Genomic DNA, 21478 nt, shown 5'->3' on the forward strand with positions numbered 1-21478 from the left:
AATACGTGTTTTTGAAAGTGGTTGTATGAGTTGTGTTTTTTTGTGATTCCCTCTCGTTTGTTCCCCACCAAAGGCCCTGGAAATTTGAGCACATAGGCATTGGACTGCTGTCTCTGCTCCTCAGAGATGACCGAGTGTTGCCGCTTCGTGCAATACGTTTTTTTGTTGAGAATCTCAACCATGATGCAATCGTAGTTCGAAAGGTAAAAATTTAACATTGCTTCAATCTTGGTTTCAGGAATATTTACTTCAGCTAAAGTCTTTGAATTGTTTACACACTGTGCATACCTAATAAATATTTTTATAAGTGTTGATTTTAGCTCTCCCTCTTTTGGCTATTATTATTATAATAAATATGTAATCACATAATTATTGTAACAGAAAGCATTGTATAGGCTAATGGAAAAGGTCAAGATTGAAAAATTGGGAAATGAGATATACAGTATTTTCTGGAGTAAAAAGAAATAAGGACATACAGCTTTCTAGTTTGACTCTGAAAGTGTTAGAAGTGAGACACAGGGGATTGGGGCTGTGGCCTACTGTAATACTTTCGAGAAAGATCTTTAAAAATCATTGGGATGAGACTTTAAGGCTGAGCAGATAATGATTTAACAAAAAACACCCAAGTTTTCTAGGTTGAGAGACTAGCATGGTAAGGTTCAAATGTAAGAACATTTAAAAGCGTTACTCCAAGTCAGATTCAGTACACAAATAGCTATATTGCTGGATGTCGGTCTTACAAATAATCCAGCTTCTGTATCAGGTGAAACAGGTGGCAGTTAAGAGATCTAATAATTTTATACTTATCCCATACGTGTTTTTTTCCTTAGATGGCTATCTCAGCTGTTGCTGGTATTCTCAAACAGTTAAAAAGAACACACAAAAAGATGACTATCAACCCTTATGAAATCAGTAAGTATTACCAACAATAGTTAATACTGTTTTTTAATATAAATCAGAAAATCTATCCTGGAGGTTTAAATTCTAGTTCTGGACCTCAAATAAGGACTTTGTGGATATTAGCTGAAGGTATAAAATATGCTGTAAAGCCCAATACTGGCTTGACTAAAGCTAGTGATATAAAATTTACAAAACACAGTTTGTCCCATCCATTAATCCGGTGTGCTAGTCATTCCTACAACTGTATTTTAAAATACTCAAAATATTATGATCAATTTATTAAGCATTTGTGTCCTGGAGTTAAGGCTAGGAACAAAGTTAATTTTCTTCATTTTACCCTAAACCTTTCTTATTTTTTCTTCTTTCAGTTTATTCTAGAATAAAAACATTGTGTTTGGTTGTCGTGTTTCTTGAATTTTTCTTTAATGCAATGCTTTATTTAATAATAATTTAAAAAAAGAGGGGTATTCACTTTTATTAGAAAGGCAGATTTACAGAGCAAAGGAGAGACAGAAAAGTCTTCCAGGCCCAGTGGTAGCCTAGTGGCTAAAGTCCTCACCTTGCATGCACCAGGATCCCATACGGGAGCTGGTTCGTGTCCCAGCTGCTCCACTTGCCATCCAGCTCTCTGCTTGTGACCTGGTAAGCAGTTGAGGATGGCCCGAAGCCTTGGGACCCTACATCAATGTGGGAGCCCGGAAGAGTCTCCTGGCTCCTGGCTTCAGATCAGCTCAGCTCTGGCTGCTGCAGCCTCTTGTGGAGTAAACCATAAACCAGCGAACGAAAGATCTTTCTGTCTCTCTTCTCTGTAATTCTGCCTTTCCAATAAAATAAATCAACATGTGAGACCCAGATGAGACTTCTGGCTTCAGCATAGCCCAGTAGATGGAATATGTCTCTCTCTCTCCTCCACTCCACCTCCTGTGACTTTCAGAATAAGAAAATTTTTTGTTGCTGTTATTAATTATCAAATGTGATTTTCTCTGCCTTAGGTGGATTTCCCAAACCTGCCCAAATTCTAGCTGGTGATAGGCCTGATAATCATTGGTTGCATTATAATAGCAAAAGTATACCAAGAACTAAAAAAGAATGGGAGTCAAGTTACTTTGTGGAAAAAACTCATTGGGGGTACTACACCTGGCCAAAGTAAGTAGCAGCTTCCTGTGTGCCTTATAGTTAAGTAGCCTTTGTCATTAATTTGTTTTATCATATGTAGATAATGAGGGGAGGTTCAGAGGCACTTGTACTTTTTTCTCCTCTAGTCCTCTGTTTCTTTTGCTCCTGCCAATGCTGTGCCTCATTCCTGCCTCTATCCTTGTGCTAAAAACCTTAGCCTTCCTTTATTCCCAACATTATATGGCTAAGGAAGCTGTTAATAGCTGCTCTAAATTATATTTCTACCTGTTAATATTAGAAATGCGTCAAACCAGCCTGGAGAAGTACTTAGTGCATTGTTGACTCCAGTAGTTATGTATTGGGACACAATGATCTGATAGATTTTTAAGATAAAGATTGCTAATGATTTTCTTGTATCCCCAAACTTGATATCTAGTCAGGGTTCATTAAAAGTGCCTTCTAATGCTTTCTATCCATGAAGCTCTTAATATTTTTATGCATATTATAAACTCTTACTGTGTAGGAATATGGTTGTTTATGCTGGTGTGGAAGAGCAGCCTAAGCTTGGCAGAAGCAGGGAGGATATGACAGAGGTAAGCATCCATTCCACTGTAGTTCAAATACATCCTGTTTTTGGCCACTGATATATTTCAGTCTCAGTTCTGGTCTTTTTTCTAGTTTATGTATTTGGGCATAATGTTGAGTAAATTTTGATGAATTATACTGCTCCTCCTCCTGCCTTGCACTGGTACCGGTTGATAATGAGTCTTGATGTATTTTGTGGTTGTTCTCACCTTAGTGTTCTACTTCGCACTTGCTTGAGTAATGCTTTATGTAGTTAGCTGCTAATTTCTTGTATCCATTTTTCTGATAAATAAAACCTCGTAAAGGAAAAGATAATTGACTTTTAGGTTTCATTGCATTTAAAATGAGCCATGAATGTTTATAGGTTTAAATCAAAACTTTGATTAGTATATTTAACTTAACACTTAAAAAGTTAATTAAATACTTGTGCCTTTTGATTTGTGGTGTTATACAAACAGGGAGGTGAATTGTCAGTATGGTTTACAGTTTAGTTGGCACGGTAGCATTAGAAGCTCTGTTAATAAACGGAACATTGGTTGTTAATAATCTTCCATTAAGAAATAGAATCCTGTACTTGGGGGAATGTGAAGGATGACTTTTAGTGTTCCTAAGGATTTAACATTTTTAAAAAGAGGTAGTATCTTGGTGCTACAAAAAGGCATCTTAGTACTGTGAGAACTGGAAAAATTATTTTATAGAAATACATAGCCTAGTATTGAGTATCAGAAATTTAACAATTGATTAAAATTTTATTGGAATCAGATTTTTAAATTGTTTTTGAAATCTGAATTTTTTTTAACTTTACAGGCAGAACAAATTATATTTGATCACTTTTCTGATCCTAAATTTGTTCAACAGTTAATTACTTTTCTATCTTTAGAAGACAGAAAGGGAAAAGATAAGTTTAATCCTCGACGTTTTTGCCTCTTTAAGGTAACTTTATTATTTATTTACATTCCTTCATAAGCTCTGTGGCTGTTCAGTTTGTAGGTTCATGTTTGAACTTAGCCTTAACTTCATCTAAAATGGCACTAAAATTTTTTTATCAGTTATACTGATATTGGGTTAATGTCCAGAAATTTCTTTAAAAAACAAGTGTTTTAGTATTTGTTTTTAATGTTTGTAACTAACTCTGAAAGCCAAAAAACCAAGACAGTGCATTTCACATCTGTTTGCTTTTTTGAAGTGTAAAATTTTTAAAGTCAGATTGTTAATGTATATTTCATTAGTTATATTTTTTAGATGATATATAAAAAATTGCAATTTTCTTAGCATTTTAACTTTTAGATATTGTTAGAGCAGTTGAGTCCTTAGTTAAGTTCTAAAGGACAAGGGCTTGGTGTTTTTCAGTGCAGTAGTAATGTAGGAAATAATTTCAGTTGTTATGATTACAATTTCTATGATGTTTGAGTTCTAAAGGTTTTTCTTTACTTGGTTTTTACAGGGTATTTTCAGAAATTTTGATGATGCCTTTCTACCAGTTCTGAAGCCCCATTTAGAACGTTTAGTTGCAGATTCACATGAAAGTACACAGCGATGTGTTGCGGAAATCATAGCTGGTCTAATCAGAGGCTCTAAGCATTGGACATTTGAGAAGGTGATGCATTTTTATAGCACATTCTCTGTTTAAGCTACATTATCTTTTTTCATTGCTATTTCCAAAACATTAGCTACTGATACTTAAAATATGTGATGTTTGATTCCATGAAATGTGCTTTTCACTACATGACAGTGATCTGGAGGTGATATTCAGTATCCTTAAAAATTGGAATTGTTGGGCCCGGCAGTGTGGCCTAGCGGCTAAAGTCCTCGCCTTGAACATGCCCAGTATCAAATATGGTTGCCGGCTCTAATCCTGGCAGCTCCATTTTCTATCCTGTTCCCTGCTTGTGGCCTGGGAAAGCAGAGGATGACCCAAAGCCTTGGGACCCTGCCACCCATGTGGGAGACCTGGAGGAAGTTCCTGGCTCCTGGCTTTGTATCGACACAGCACTGGCTGTTGCGCTCACCTGGGGAGTGGATCATCGTACGGAAGATCTTCCTCTCTGTCTCTCCTCCTCTCTGTATATCTGACTTTGTAATAAAAATAAATAAATCTTTTTTTAAAAAAAAAAATTGGAATTGTTTAACTGATCGAGACAATCAGGATAAATTCTAATTTCTCTTGGAAAAAAAGGTAACGGTCCTAGAGCACTGGCCTCACTGTATCACTTAATTAGATCTGCAAATAATCTCCTTTCCCTGCATTCCGGTGTCCTTCCTCATCCACGTTGTTGCTCAGTTAGTCTTATACAGTTTGAACTTGAAGCTGTTTTAGAGTATCATTTTTTTTTCTAAGTTGTATTTTATTTATTGGAAAGTCACATATACAGAGAGGAGGAGAGAAAGAGAGGAAGATCTTCGGCCCACTAATTCACTCTTTAAGCAGCTACCACAGCTGGACCTGAGCCATTCCGAAGCCAGGAACCCTGAGCCTCTAACGGGTCTCCTACATGGTCACAGGGTCGCAAGGCTTTGGGGCACCCTCGATTGCCTTCCCAGGCTACAAGCAGGGAGCTGAATGGGAAGTGGGGCTGCCGGAATTAGAACTGGTGCCCATATGGGATCCCAGCGCATGCAAGGCGAGGGCTTTAACCACTGGGCTACTGTGCTGGGCCCAAAGCTATCATATTTTTAAATCCTAATACCCAATTTTGACACCTGTCTTACTTTAATTTATTAGCAAAATGCACCAAGGTGAAAATTTCCTGAAGAGGTGTCAAGACTTCTTGAATATAAGGCAGGCCCCTGTTTCCCAAGATAAACATGCTTTTTGACTAGAGCTTATAAGGATTGTGAACACTGTACTCACATGGAAGTTAGTGAAAAGTAGGACTGGAGACACCAGTTGGGGTGCCCAGAATCGTCCCTGAATTTGGGTCTCGTTTCTGATCGAGCTTCCTGCTAAGGTATACTCTGGGATGCAGTAGGTCGTGGCTCAAGTACTTGAGTCGTTGGCAGCCACATGGAAGACCTTGCTTGAGGTCTGGGCTCCTGGTTTTGATGTGGTCCAGTATCAGCTGTTGCAGGCATTCATATAGTGAAGCAGCAGATTGACAGTTTCTGCTTCTGTCACTGTCAGCTTTTCAAATGAAAAGTAAAAATTTAAACACAATCTTATTTAAATGTATCACAGACATCCTTTTCATCCTTTCTTTTTTTCTTTAAGATTTATCTATTTTCATTGGAAAGGCATGTAGATTTACAGAAAGGAGAGACAGAGAAAGATCTTCCATCCACTGGTTTATTCCTCAAATGGCTACAACAGCTGCTACTGGGCTGATCCAAAGCCAGAAGCCAAGAGCTTCTTCTGGGTCTCCCATAAAGACACAGAGTCCAAAGCCCTTGGGCCTTCCTCCACTGCTTTCCCCAGCCACAGGCGGGGAGCTAGATTGGAAGTAGAGCAGCTCGGACATGAACCGGCACCCATGTGGGATGCCAGCACTTGGATGTTGAGGATTAGCCAGTTGAGCCATTGTGCCAACTACTCATCCTGTGTTTAATAGGACCGCTTTTTAATTTCTGTTTTCTAGGACACATGTTATAAGTTTTTCTTCTCAATTCCTGGTGCTGGCTCTGAAATCTTATATCAAACCATTGCTCCTTATTTGTCCTTTTTACTAACTTGTGTTCTGTAGACCTGCAGCATGTGCAGATCTGAGAAGTTAAAATCAAAGGTCCCACCTCAGATGATTCAGGATTTACATTAGTCAAGGTTTAAAGTGACCCATTAACCTGTGTAAAACACCTGTTTACATATATATATATATATATATATATATATATATTTTGGAAAGGCGGATATACAGAGAGGAGAGACAGAGAGGAAGATCTTCCGTCCAATGATTCACTCCCCAATTGAGCGCAACGGTCGATGCTATGCTGATCCAAAGCCAGGAGCCTCTTCCGGGTCTCCCACGCGGGTGCAGGGTCCCAAAGCTTTGGGCTGTCCTCAACTGCTTTCCCGGGCCACAAGCAGGGAGCTGGAAGGGAAGCAGGGCTGCCAGGATTAGAACCGGCACCCATATGGGATCCCGGGAGTGCAAGGCGAGGACCTTAACCACTTGTGCCACCACGCCGGGCCCTACATATATATTAATAGTCTCTCTACTACCAGAGATTTCTTTTAAGGCTATTTGTAGTAACCTAAGACTTTAAAATTGTAGATACCATCTCTGGCTAATTACTGAATTGTATTAACATGCCATTGTTTTGTGTTTTAAGATTCAGTCCCATGACCTTGGTAAGCACAAAAAATTTAAAAATGTTTCAGCCCAACATATTATTTCATTTAAAAAATTGAAGAGGAGGGCCTGGGGCAAGAGTATAGTGATTAAGGTCCTTGAACACACCGGGAACCCATATGGTCACCAGGTCTAATCCCGGCGGCCCCGTTTCCCATCCAGCTCCCTGCTGGTGACCTAGGAAGGCAGTCGAGAACGGCCCAAAGCTTTGGGACCCTACACCACATGGGAGACCTGAAAGAGCTCCTGGCTCCTTGCTTCGGATCAGCTCAGCTCCAGCCGTTGCAGTCACTTGGGGAATGAACCATCGGACAGAAGATTTTCCTCTCTGTCTCTCCTCCTCTCTGTATATCTGCCTTTCCAATAAAAATAAATAAAAAATCTTTTTAAAAAAATCTAAAATCTTAAAAAAAAAATTGAAGAGGCAATTTCAGTTAGTGTGAAAGAGATTTTACAAGAAACCACATAAACCATCTTTTCTGAATAAATTTTCAGATGGTACAATAACATGGTTAGGAGCTTCCCTGGAATATTTGAATCATTTAGGGACCTGCATGGTGGCATAATGTTAAGCTGCCACCAGCATTTCAATTGGTTGCTGGTTTGAAATTTGGCTGTTCCACTTCCAGTCCAGCTGTTTGTATTAACAGCAGCAGCCAGATTCCAAATCAACAAAACATGTGAGACACCTGGATGAAGCTTCTGGCTCCTGTTCCTGGCTTCTGACTAACCCAGGCCTGGCTAAACAGTCACTTAGGTAATTTATCAGTTTGTGTGTGTGTGTATATTTCCAGGAAGATTATTGAAGAATAATATTCTGAGTGTCAGTAAGGCTTACACTTGGATTTTGTTTTGAGCAGGTGGAGAAGCTTTGGGAACTTCTGTGCCCTCTGCTCAGAACAGCATTGTCCAACATCACAGTAGAAACTTACAATGACTGGGGGACTTGCATAGCGACTTCCTGTGTGAGTTCTGCTTCCTTCGTCTAACTTTCCTTACTGTGCTTCATTATGTATGAAATCTCATCATACCTCTAAATATTGAAATTTTACTCATTCTTTTGCCATATTATGTAATTAGAGATGGTTGTATTCAGCCTTTCAAGTAACCTTAAGTAATAACTCAGTGATTAGATTATCTATGATGTGGAAATGGCATTTTTTAAATTAAATGACAAGTCAAACCATATATTTAAATATAAATGTAACTTAGGTGTCGTGAAATATATATTATAGTTTTTGACATGAAATTATCTATAGCTTTCATGCTGAATTCATAGAAAGTTTGCATAGCTAACACTATATGAGTTATGATAATTAAATTTGGATTTGACTCAGCTTTATTCAGTCTATTTTATTTTCTTCCTCGTTTATATGTATTTCTAATATTTCTACAACATTCTATATATTTGCTCACAGATTTTGGGCCCTCTATTTACTTATTATATTTTCAACACAGGAAAGCAGAGATCCCCGGAAACTTCACTGGCTTTTTGAGCTGTTGTTGGAGTCGCCATTGAGTGGAGAAGGAGGATCCTTTGTAGATGCCTGGTAAATAAAAAGAAAACCGATGAGCTTAACACAAAAGGTTTTGTGTTAAATTGATGTGTAGATGAAAATGAGCTGAATTCTCATCAAGGCTAGAAGGAGTTAATTATTTTACTTCTATTTGAAGATAATATGATCCGGTTCAGTAATATAGAGTACTTAGTAGACATACACCTCTCAACTGAGAATGAGGAAAAATATAGGCAGCCTGAGCAGTTCAGATGTAAGTTAAATCCAGCAGGCTCCTGTCACCTCTTCTATTGGGATTGCTCATGTACATTGACTTTTCAACATGTTTCATTTGTTATTCTTTTCAATTAAGAAAAATACAAATAACAGAGAAATTGTTTTAAGGAAAACTGGTTTGTAGGGGGACATGAAACTGGAGAAATTAGTGAACAACAAAGAATTCTAGAAAACTCCATTAAAATAAGATAGGCTCACAATGGCTGGGGCTAGGCCAGGCAGAAGCCTGGAGACAGGAACTTCTAACAGGTCTCCCACATGGGTAGCCAGGTCCAAACACTTGAGCCATCTTCTGCTGCTGTTATTAGGTCATTAGCAGTAGGGTGGATGAGAAGTGGAGCAGCCAGGACAGTAATCAGTGTTTGGAATACCAGGATTGCAGGCAGTTAGCTTACACCACAATACCAACCCCTCAGTTAGTCACTATTTATTTTGATTCTATAGTAGTAGAAATAAATGCAAATGCAGAAGAAATGGGATTTCCATGTAGATGCTGTTTCAAATTGTAGATATTCATTAGTAGAGAAAGTAGGCAAGTTTCAAGTAAATATAAACTGTCTGTGTTGCTGAACTGAAGACAGAGGCTCTTACCCGTATCATTCCTGTGATTTAATTTTAGTCGGCTTTATGTGCTACAAGGTGGCCTGGCCCAGCAGGAATGGAGAGTACCTGAACTATTGCACAGACTACTGAAGTACTTGGAACCCAAACTCACCCAGGTTTACAAAAATGTCAGGGAACGAATAGGGAGGTAAGTGCTGCTTATTTTAACATCTAAGTGTTGATTGTGATGCCAATTAATTCATGGTGTCCTCTTCAAATTATGTTTATCATTGTGTTGAAGGAAACAGGATCCTCTAAAAGTAAACTATGGTAGCAGTGTGCTTAGAAGCCAGAACCTGAGACCTTCTGCAAGAACTGTCTTGGGAATATTGACTTCTAGAAGCTTTTCTTACAATTATGTATTTTTTATACAGTGTACTGACCTACATATTCATGATAGATGTGTCTTTGCCAAATACCGCGCCAACAACATCCCCTTGTATCCCTGAGTTTACTGCTCGAATCCTTGACAAATTGAAACCCCTCATGGATGTGGATGAAGAAATTCAGAATCATGTTATGGAAGAAAATGGAATTGGGGAAGAAGATGAACGAACTCAGGGCATTAAACTCTTAAAAACAAGTGAGTGACTAAAATTATTAGAAATTTACTTGAAAACAAATATTTTTATTGTCTTGTGAGTTTATTCCCCCCCTCCACACTTTTTATTTTATTTTTTTTTACTATTTAGTTAAAATAATGTAAGATAATATTTATCGTTTTAACAGTTTTACATATACAGTTTGATGACATTCACATCCAATTCTAGAATTTTCTTCATCTTGCAGAGCTGAAACTATCCCCATTAAGCAGTAACTTAGCATTCCTTCTGCCTTTCCGTCAGCCCCTCTCAACCACCATTCTACTTCGGAGTTGAACTACAGTTCTCTATTTAGTCTGGAAATCAGCTTCTCATCAGATATGTGATTTATAAATATTTCTCCCTGAAAGTTGTATTTTCACTCTCTTCTTGATACTGTGTCTTAATGCCTTGGAAATCATTACCAAATCCTAGTGTAGAACATTTCTGTAATCTTAGTTTAATTTAGATTTTAGTCCACTGAGTCAGTGTTTGTACATAAGGCCAAGTAAGGTATCCAACTTGCTTTTTTCTTATGAGCAGTTTTCCCAGCACTGTTTGTAGGAAAGACTATTCATTCTCCATGGAATAATCTTGGCTTTCTTGTCAAAAATTGGTTGTATTAAAGGTTTGTTTCAATATTCTGTCTTTTATTCCATTAGTTTTATATATGCCCAATACTGTAATCACACTGGTAATTACTGTAACTTTGTAATAAATTTCAAAATCAGAAAGTACAAATCATGTACACTCCCCCCCGCCCCCGATATTATTTTGGCAACTAGAGCTGCTGCTCTGTTACTTTTATATGTAAAATTGTTGAGGTGCTTGCTTCCAAAGCACAAAAACTAAAATTGGAAAAATTCAAATATTAGCATGGCTCCTGGGCAAGGAAGACACAAATTTATAAAACGTTCAATATTTTATAAAGAAATAATTGTTCAAGGATTCTAATTTTCTTGGATACTGACTTAGCTACCTTAGGATTATTGAAGCCTAGTTTATTTGGTATAGGTATTGGGTGGGCTGCCAATAATTTGCACTCATTCTGGAGGAGTGAATTAGCTGATAATCTTTATAATGAGTCCTATTATGCTAATGATCAATATGTATCTAATTGATAAAGTAGGATAGGTTATCTGTTATGATATTGAAAAGCTATCAGAGTCGCTATCTGACAGAAGATTACAGTAGTATTCTCCCTTGGCTCCTAAGTAAGTAGTAAAAATTGACCTTTGCATGTTTCTTTCTAAATAGTATTGAAATGGCTAATGGCAAGTGCTGGAAGATCCTTCTCTACAGCTGTGACAGAACAGCTCCAGCTTCTGCCTTTGTTTTTTAAGGTAAGGTTATACACAAAATTACGAATGTATCCTCCTGCCATCATAAGGAATATGTTTCTATTTTATGATAGTATATTTTTCAAATATAGGCACAACAGATTTTGATTGGATTCTCTTAATTAGAATAGGTAAGTATATTTTAACATTGAGCAAAAGTTTGACAGATGCAAGGAAGTTTTACAAAAAAGAATTTCTAAGTAAAAATTTTTAGGGAAAAAATTAAAAGAAAAGCTATAATATATTTCAGATTAACCATTTTTAAAAGGAATTATTATTTTTCACTTGAAAGAATTAGAAATCTTCCATCCCTTTTTACTCTCAAATGGCTGTAACAGCCAGAGTTTTGGCCAATCCAAAGCTAATTTTGTTTTAAAGGTTTATTTATTTTTATCGGAAAGGCAGATATAAAGAGAGAAGGAGAGACAGAGAGCCTAGATATTCCGTCTGATGGTTCACTCCCCAAGCGGCCACTAGCCAGAACTGAACCAATCCAAAGCCAGGAGCCAGGAGCTTCTTCCAGGTCTCCTACACAGCTGCAGAGTCCCAAGGCTTTGGAGCTATCCTCGACTGCTTTCCCAGGTCCCAGGCCACAGGCAAGAAGCTGGATGGGAAGCAGGGCTGCCAGGATTAGAACCAGCGCCCCATATGGGATCCTAGTCCATGCAAGGCAAGGGCTTTAATTGTTACACTATCGTGCCAGGCCCAAAGCTAATGTTTTGTTTTTATTTTTTGAAGATTTTATTTGTTTTTTATTGGAAAGTCAGTAAAGGAGAGACAGAAAGAAAGATTTTCCATCTACTGATTTACTCCCGAAGTAGCTACAATGGCCAGAGCTGACCTGATCCGAAGCCAGGAGCAAGGAGCTTCTTCTTGGTCTCTCACATGGGCGCAGGGTCCCAAGGCCTTGGGCCGTCCTCCACTGCTTTCCCAGGTCACAAGCAGGGAGCTGGATGGGAAGTGGAGCAGCCAGGATACGAACTGGCACCCATATGGGATTCTGGGGCATGCAAGATGAGGACTTTAGCTACTAGGCTACCATGCCAAGCTCTCTAAAGTGGTTTTAATTACTATCAACCAAGGGGTTGACTACTGAATTTCCAGACTTATAGTTTTACATGCATGGTATGCTTGTTTGTGTGTAGAAAAACAATTCTCATTTCATGAGAAAACCTGATACAAATATCACCACCACTTGACAGGTTTGGTCAATACAATTATGTTTTTTATTTATTTCTTTTTAAAAATTTGCTTGATTATTTTATTTGAAAGAGTTACACAGAGAGAGACAGATAGTTCACTCCTCAATTGGCCACAATGGCCAGGACTGGACCAGGCCAAAATCCAGAGGCAGAAGCCTCATCCAGGTCTCCCAACTGGTTACAGGTGCCCATACGCTTGGCCCATCTTCTTTCAATGCATCTGCTTTGGTAGAAGCATTGATAGAAGCTGGATTGGAACTGGGGCAGCTGGATCTTGAACCAGCATCCATATTGAACGCCACCACTGTAGGTGGTAGTTTAACTGGCTAAACCAAAACATTGGTTCCAGTTCAGTTACCATTCAAGAAGAGTCTTTCAGTATCTCCATTTTACATATACAGATGAAGAAAAGGTTTTGAAAGGTAAATTGAACAGTTTGTTCATCAGTCACAGAACTCAGTTTGAATCATTGTGAGTTGACTTTGAAATTCAAACATTTAACCACTACACTCCTGCCTCTTGTCTACATTGTGAACAACTGACATAGCAAGCAAATGAGCTATTGCATTCTAATGACTACAAAAAGAATATGGCCTATCTACTCGGCTGGAGAAGTATATAATGCATTATGTACTATGAAGCTGCAGAATAATTGGCAGGATCCTGCTAGAGATCACTTCATGAAAGCGGTATTGGGAGAAACTACAGAGTGCTCAGTCAGGCTTGTCAGTTTTTATGGTCCAGGTTTATTAATGAACATGTACTGATTTTATAAACTGACAAGAAGGTAAAAGATGTATAAAAAAATTAATGGTGGATGCTGTTTTAAAAAATTTTCCCTTCGGCTTTCTCTATAAAGGTATTCACTACTTCTATTAAAAAAAAAAGGAAGTTTATGGAATTACCAAAATTCCACAAACTAAGCACTGATAGTTATTATGTTAAAATAAGAATTATACAATGCCACAAAGACACCACTCACCGGTGCTCTTTTCTGAAATACATGTAAACCAACTAAATTGAAGTTTTAAAACATTTACATAAGAGATGGGTACAGCAAGGATGAGAGAGAGAAAATGAATATGTTCCCCATATCTGTTAGTACATTCCCAAATAGCTGGGCCAGGGCCAAGCCAGGAGCCCAGAATTCAGTCTAGGTTGGTGGGAGGCAGGGACCTGACTCCTAAGCTGCTGCCTTCAGGAATCTAGAATCCAGAGTGAGGCTGGCACTGAAAGCTGGGCACTGAACTAGGAGATGCCAGTGCCCCAGCCATCATTTGTTAGGCCATACACTTGATTTTTAAACATCATTTGATAATGATCTCATTTTCCTAAGTGATTTTATCTTACTTCATATAAACTATGAGTCATGGTCTAGCTGAACCTTCTTATTTCCAAGATCTTCGGCTCCCTAACCTATAACTTGTACTTTTTTTCTGTAAACCTCTTTTTGCCATCTCATTCCCCTCATGATCTGATCTCAGTTTCACAGTTTTAAATATCATCTATTATGTTAATGTATCACCATCCTGGGTTACTTCCCTGAACTCCAAATACCTACTTAAGTTTACTTATTATAACTAATATAATATTATAAACATCTTTTCTGTAAGCATCTCAAATGTTTTTAAAGCGAAGTTCTGATTTCCACCCAAACTATCCCTAATTCTGCACTCCTCTCATAGTTTAATAGTTTTTTTTTTAAACTCCCCTAATGTTCAAATTCTACACATATGTTCTGTCTGCAAAAGTAACTGTGCTGTGAGGCACATTGACCATGACCACCTAAAAGCACAATCTTAGCTTCAGTATTAGTGTATTCAGCCAGGTAAGATGTTAGATGTGTCATTAGCAATATAAAGTGTAACTTCTGATTGTTTTTTCCTTTTTGTAAAAAATTGTATTTCAAATTTATTTGAAAGGCAAAGTGGACAAGAAGGAAAAACGGGCTCACTCCCCCAGATCACCCAACCATTCAGACTGTTAAGTTACTTGATAGAGTTGAAATGTTAAAAACTTAACAAATTAGCATAATAAAAAATTTATAATTGGACCCAGTGCAATAGCCTGTTGGCTTAAGTCCTCACCTTACATGCACCAGGATCCCATATGGGTGCTTATTCGTATCCCTGCTGTTCCACTTCACATCCAGCTCGTTGCCTGGGAAACCAGTAGAGGATAGCCCAAAGCCTTGGGACCCAGTATCTATGTGAGAGATCAAGAAGATAAGCCCGATATGGCTTAGCTCTGGCCATTGTGGCCACTTGGGGAATGACCCAGCAGATGAAAGATATTCCTCTCTCTCTCCTCTCTAAAAATCTGACTTTCCAATAAAAATAAAATAAATCTTTAAAAAAATGATTTATGATTGAAGTGTGCATGGGATTTGCTTTTTAAAATTTAGTTAGGGGAAGAAAGTCAATACCAGAAAGGGAAGTAAACAAGTTATCTGTAAGTTTGTCATTATTGGCTTTTTGGGAAGGAAGGTTTTGTGTATATTTAAAATTTTCCACACAAGTTGTTAAAAGTGATATTGTGATCTATTTCATGTGAGATGCCTTTATTTTTATTGGCAGTTACTTTTCATTGTGTCTTATTTCTCAATTGTTGTTCTAGATTGCCCCAGTGGAAAATGACAATAGCTATGATGAGCTGAAGAGAGATGCAAAACTATGCTTATCACTAATGTCTCAGGGGTTGCTCTACCCTCATCAAGTGCCTTTGGTACTTCAGGTGCTAAAACAAGTAAGAGCGTATAATGATGCTATTTATATCATTTGATTAAGAATCCCAAAAGAATTTCATCATGACAACTGCGAGGCACTCAGACCTGATCATTATTTTTATTTTCAATTTTCTTTCAGTATAAAGAATCATTTATTAAGCAAGGAATCAGACCTAACTTCTGTGCCTGGCTCTGCCACCAACTTCTGTGACCTTGAGCAAGTCACACAAGCCAAAAATTATGTATATGTACAAAGAGCTACTTAATCCAGCATCTTACATATGAAGTGCTTATGAAGAATGGGGATGGCAGTTGTCTTACCATTTCCCTTTTTTTCTACTTCTATTTCTTGGTCTGTTCTAGACAAACATACAATGAGTATGTATTTTCTAATTGCATTTTTAGTGTGTGGTGAACCAGGTTTATCCAGGTCATACACATGTAATATTCATAATATTCCTATAGTTTTTAATTTTGACTATCATTGAAAAGTATATTTGAACAATCTAAAATGATTGTTATAAATTAGTGGTTTTTAGTATTGTTTACTTTTAAGATCCTATCTGATAATACCAAAAGAAAAATATCAAGTTTAATGGAGTTATGAGTCATTAATCGTGAATAGTTTCTTTTGTAAGATTATTGTCATTTAAGTATTTCTTTTTTTCTTTGTATCTATTTAGTTTTTTAATTTTTTTTTATTTTGAATTTTTGAATTATGTGATACATTTTGTATAGACTGGAATTCCCCCACAACAGAATTTTCCCCATTTTACTTCAATGGTATAGTTCTTTATAAGGAATCATAATTCCATCAGTCTTATTTAAGTGTACCCTGACATTGCTTGTACCGACAATGCCAGACAGTCCAGCATCCCTTTATCTACACGTTTCCAACAGTTTCATTGGGAATCCATCTTTCGTCTGGAAGCAGGGATGCATGTTGCATTATACCCCCACATCTGGATATGGTAGACACTAGTGCTCCATCACTAAGCATTTCTATAAATGAGAAGCCATGAACAAGGTCAGCAACCGGTATGAGTTAAAACAACAGCCAAGTATTTCTTTTCTTACTCTCTACCACATTATGCTTTTTGAATAACTTACCTGAAATAGCTCATTGAATATTTTAGAAGGAAATGTAAGACAAACTTGCCCTAACATACATACTGTGAAAGTAGTATTAAATTATGACTTTATTTGTGTGTGGTATTATTATCTGCCATTATATTATTGTTCATTTTCATTGTTGTACTTATTTCTTACTACAGACAGCAAGGAGCAGTTCTTGGCATGCAAGATACACAGTTCTGACCTACCTCCAGACCATGGTATTTTATAACCTCTTTATTTTCCTAAACAACGAAGATGCAGTTAAAGACATCAGGTGGCTGGTTATAAGTCTTTTGGAAGATGAACAGCTAGAGGTAATGTTTAAGTTTTAGAAAATTAGAATTCAGTTATTTTAAAGAAAGCCTCAGGACCTCCCATTTGGAAGCTTATTTGTATACTGAGAAGATGCTTGTATGTTTTTCAAGATTTAGCAGGGAGAGGGAAAGAGAGAAAAGGCAGTCTTTGTTTTTTTAAGATTTATTTATTTTTATTGGAAAGATTAATAGAGAAGGAGAAACAGAGAGGAAAGATCCTCTATTTACTGGTTCACTCCCTAAGTGGCTGCTGGGCTGAGCTGATCTGAAGCCAGGAGCCAGGAGCTTCCTACAGGTCTCCCACGTAAGTGCATTGGACCATCCTTAACTGCTTTCCAAGGCCACAAGCAGAGAGCTGGATGGGTAGTGGAACAGCTGGGACAAGAACCAGCATCCATATGAGATCCCAGCATGTGTGAAGTAAAAACTTTAGCCACTAGGCTACTGTGCTAGGCCCAGAAAAAGCAGTCTTTCATTTGTTTGCCCACTACCCAGGTATTTATGGTAGCCGGTGCTGGGCTAGGCTGAACCAGGTTCAAGAGCTTCATTCAGACATCTCACACATGTGACAGGATAACAACACTAGGGCCATCCTTCTCTGCTTTCCAGGCCCTGAGGAGGGATCTGGATTGCAAGTGGAGCAGCGAGGACGCAAACTGGCATCTGTACAGTGTGCCAGCATGTTGACAGCCGCCTTACCTGCTACACCATAACACTACCCCCAAGTTATTTTGTATTAAGACAGATTATCAAGAGTAACTGTTGAGTTTTAACATAACTTAGTAGTTTTCATGCCCTAAGCAGGATTTGCTGGAATAAAAACATTGATAATGTTCTTGTTATGTCTTCTCTTGCACTGAGAGCACTGAAAATAGACTTCGTCCGCAGGAAAATAGGGGTAAAAATTTCTCCACCTTTCTAATCTATCCAGTTTCCTTGCATCCTTGGAATCGATGTATTCTATCCCTAGAATACTCACAAACTGATTTTGATTTTCTGTATTGTGTTTAAAGCTGAAGAAAGGGAAATGGAAAGGTGGAAGTCCCAAAAGTCTTGGTTTTCTAACTGTAATTATTATAGTACTTATATTAAAATTTATAATTTTTGAAGTTTCTTTTAAAACATTTTATAGGTTATATTTATATGTTCTCATACAGTAGGTTTACAAATAACTATTATAACCTTGACATTTATTAAAACCATTATATTTTTCAAATAACATGTGATATTAAATAACAGTAATAATGAGTTAAATCTAAATCATGATAGGAAGAAAAGACCTACTAATCTAAATGAGAATTGCTTTAACAAAGTATTTTTCTGGGCCCAGTGCAGTAGCCTAGTGCCTAAAGTCATTGCCTAGCACACATCAGGATGCTATATGGGTGCCAGTTCTAATCCCAGTGGCCCCACTTCCCACCCAGCTCCCTGCTTGTAGCCTTGGAGAGCAGTGGAGGACAGCCCAAAGCCTTGGGACCCTGCACCCTCATGGGAGACCTGAAAGAAGCTTGTGGTTCCTGGCTTCAGATTGGCTCAGCACTGGCTGTTGTGACTATTTGTGGAGTGAATCAATGGGTGGAAGATCTTCCGCTCTGTATTTCTGACTTTCCAATAAATATATAATAACATTATTTATCACTTTATGATACAGTTCCATAGGCTCCTGTATTTCCCTTATCCCAGCCCCAATTTAACTCCTCCCTGCCTAGTTCCTCTGTATCACTCTTCTAGACAACAAATAGATGGGTTTTGTTTTTTAATCCAGTCTACTAGTCAATGAATTTCTGAATTTTGTGTACCCATTTTCTCGATGTCTTCCTTAGTTAACTCTGAGGTTGGCATAGGGTTTTGCTCCTTTGCAGGGGAGTTTTGAGTAATATTCATTGTGCTTTTGTGTCTTCTTTTGCTGTTGTCATTGTACTTGTCGTTAGCAGAGTCTTCTCCTTGGGCAGGTTTCTAAACTGTGTTACCCGCAGGTCTATAGTTTGATTTTACTTACTGCAGTTGATACACAAATTTTTGCTTGCAGCCACTTGTGCCACAACCTCCAGCAAGTTCCAGGTCTGGGTTCTTATGTTAGATTTCCCCAAAGAACTCTGTTGCCTCAACTCCTGGCTCACCAATCTCCACCTCCTGTTATACCATGCTGCACCATTGTCTGTACAACCTTTCTCCCACTTCCAGTTGGAGCAGGTCCCAGGATTAGGGAGACACCAGGTGTCCTCTATAGCTAGGTTGTTGGTGGTACTGATCTTGCCGGATCCTGTTGGACGTTAGGTCTGGGTGCCACATGGACCTATTTTTTACTCGTACGATGCCACAATCGGTATTATTTTCCTGTGGGACCAGTGCAATCCACAGAACTCAGTGAGTTCTCGCAAGCTCAGCACATGCGCAGTTCACTGTTGTCCCCTGCGGTCCTAAAGCTTTTGCCTCAGTATATAAAATGACACCTGACATACCACTACTAGAATTCTTGATCTGCTGGCCATCAGGTCTGAAGGCTACCCAGACCTGTCTTGGGTAGAACCTGTAGAATGCCACATTGATGCAGTTCCCTGAGTCAGAAATGAGTTCATTCCCAGCTCAGCGCATGCTCAGTCCTTTCCCTTGCCTTTGCCTCCTTAAGCAAGCTGGTGCCCAATTTGGCTCTAGGGGGCTGACTGAGCTGTGAAATCCACCCTGTTCTCGCACTGCCCGTGTGGGATCTGCTATGCTGTCTCTGCTCCTGGTCAAATCAAATGGACCAGCAAGACGTACAGTTCCTTGTCTGGATTCATCCTCCAAGCTCGAAGTGAAAGTCCCTTCCCACCTAGTTGCTGGTGGAGTTCAGATCACCGTAAGGTGAATACCACTGGAGTATCAGTCACTGCAACACCACACCGTTGTGTCCGCTGCTTTCCTGTGTCTGTCAGTCTCTGGGTACCCCTCTGCTGTTTTTCTATCCTTTCCTATTTCCTGGAATATATCTTCTTCATCCTGATTAAATGTTTCTCCATCCATTTAAATGTGTCCTTACCCTATTCCACCATCTTAAGTCCTACTGTACTTGTAATGTAGCTTCTGCTGTTGGATACCTTGGGAAGCTATAGCTGATTGCTCAAGTACTTAAACCCTGCCTTCCTGGTCGAGCTGGCGCTTTGCTGTGATCTAGTCCTAGCTGTTTCAGGTATTTGGGGTATGACCCAGAGGATAGAGGATCTCTTGCTCTTGCGCTACCTTTCAAATAAAAATAAATTTATAAATCATGGTATGTAAACTTTATAGGAAGTAATATGTCCAAAAGACAGTAATCATGAAAACTTACAATGACCTTTTTAAGAAACACACATAAAGACAAATATGAATATTCAGAAATGTTGAAATTTATATTTAAAATGATAATGACTATTACTGTCTTTTTCCTTCTCTGAAATGGAATTTCCAATTTTAAATGAACATCTATTTAGTGCTTCTATGAACTGTGTCTGTGGTCCAACAGTAACCTTTGAAGTTTACAAATAAACTGGGTAAAATTATCTACAGTATATTTCACTCATAGAACTCAGGTAGGGTTTTGCATTTTTGTTAACAGTCAAAAAAAGTACACCTTGATTTTCTGTCAGGTTTGTGGCACTGCTATTATAGTTAGAATCTTTATGAAAACTATCAGTGGGGAAAGTAATTATGGAGAAATACAGTTTTTACCTAAAATACTTGAACTTTTTGCCTCGCTAGTCCTAATGTAGTTTGTTCTTTTGTTTTTTGTGTTTTTTGGTTTTTTTTTTTTTTTTTTTTTTGCTTTTTAGTGTTTTGGTTTGTTTTTAAGATTAGTTTTTATTTGAAAGAGAAAGATCTTCAGCTGCTGGTTCACTCTTCAAATTTCACAATGTCTGGAATTGGCCTGGTGTGAAGCCAGGAGCTTGTTCCAGATCTCCCATGTGGGTGCAGGATGCCAAGGACTTGGGCCATCCTCTGCTGCTTTTCCAGGCCATAAGCAGGGTAACTTGATGAGAAGTGGAGCAGTCAGGACGCTATCTGGTATCCACAGGGGATGCCAAAGCTGTAGGCCGAGGTTTAGCTCACCTAGACCAGGATGTGGCCCCTATTTATCTTGTTTTGAAAGGCAGGGTTCCAGAGAGAGGGTTGGAGATGGAGAGAGAGATCTTGTGTCTGCTCGTTCATTCCTAAACTGCTTTGACCAAGGACGTGCCATGCTGAAACCTGGGTGAGCTCCTAGATCTCCCACATGGGTACAGCTCCCAAGAGCTGGGCTGTCTTGCACCTCTTTCGCAAGTGCATTAGCTGGATCAGAAGTGAGCATCCAGGACACAGATATACCCATATGATATGCCAGCATCAGAGGAAGTGGCTTTACCCACTGCACTGCAACACTGTCCAAGATTTTATCCATGTTGAATTGAAGCCACAGATCCTTTGAGAATGTCATGAAACCACTCTCAAGAAATTGCCACAGAGTGTACAAAATATTTGCATACAGTATCCATTTGCACATCACCCTGTGTCTGTTATGCCCTTAGACTGAAGATCTCTTTTCTTTTCCTTTTTTTTTTTTTTTTTTTTGTAGGATCTCATTTCTGATAGAAATTATTATCTCTGCAGGTTCGGGAAATGGCTGCTACCACTTTAAGTGGTCTGTTACAATGTAACTTCCTTACCATGGACAGTCCTATGCAGATTCATTTTGAGCAACTTTGCAAGACAAAACTACCTAAGAAACGAAAACGAGACCCTGGTTCTGTGGGAGATACCATTGGTAACAGTGCTGGTAGGAAGCACCCAGGTTCTTTTGGGACTTAACTAGTTTTGATGAGGATTACTGAACAAATATGTATGTACCCACATTTGTACAGGAAATACATTCCTACTTTGGGAGCGATTTGTATATAGAAGACAGGGCCTGGAATATAAGAGCTAAAA

General features: G+C 38.5%; 1 protein-coding gene and 1 non-coding gene across 8 annotated transcripts in view; both read left to right on the forward strand.

Moving 5' to 3' along the window:
* The window catches only part of PSME4 (proteasome activator subunit 4), a 96262-nt gene that overhangs the window by 70798 nt on the left and 3986 nt on the right, over window positions 1–21478 (forward strand). For 5 of the 7 annotated variants that reach the window (XM_040993471.1, XM_040993472.1, XM_040993474.1 and 2 more), the window contains 14 exons: window positions 74–203; window positions 831–912; window positions 1893–2046; window positions 2540–2609; window positions 3409–3534; window positions 4046–4198; window positions 7745–7849; window positions 8343–8434; window positions 9297–9428; window positions 9655–9863; window positions 11119–11204; window positions 15020–15148; window positions 16403–16558; window positions 21161–21326. In XM_040993471.1, coding sequence (XP_040849405.1) covers window positions 74–203; window positions 831–912; window positions 1893–2046; window positions 2540–2609; window positions 3409–3534; window positions 4046–4198; window positions 7745–7849; window positions 8343–8434; window positions 9297–9428; window positions 9655–9863; window positions 11119–11204; window positions 15020–15148; window positions 16403–16558; window positions 21161–21326 — 1790 coding nt within the window. Of the gene's footprint in view, window positions 1–73; window positions 204–830; window positions 913–1892; window positions 2047–2539; window positions 2610–3408; window positions 3535–4045; window positions 4199–7744; window positions 7850–8342; window positions 8435–9296; window positions 9429–9654; window positions 9864–11118; window positions 11205–15019; window positions 15149–15267; window positions 15383–16402; window positions 16559–21160; window positions 21327–21478 lie in introns of those variants that run through there. The other 2 variants (XR_005885191.1, XM_040993476.1) reach the window with 2 other exon arrangements.
* On the forward strand, window positions 10686–10787 carry LOC121165470. Its single transcript, XR_005885254.1, has one exon. It is a non-coding gene; the product is annotated as a U6 spliceosomal RNA (small nuclear RNA).

Source organism: Ochotona curzoniae, unplaced genomic scaffold, assembly GCF_017591425.1.
Source record: "Ochotona curzoniae isolate NIBS_2020 unplaced genomic scaffold, NIBS_Ocur_1.0 contig_883, whole genome shotgun sequence".
Classification (NCBI taxonomy): domain Eukaryota; kingdom Metazoa; phylum Chordata; class Mammalia; order Lagomorpha; family Ochotonidae; genus Ochotona; species Ochotona curzoniae.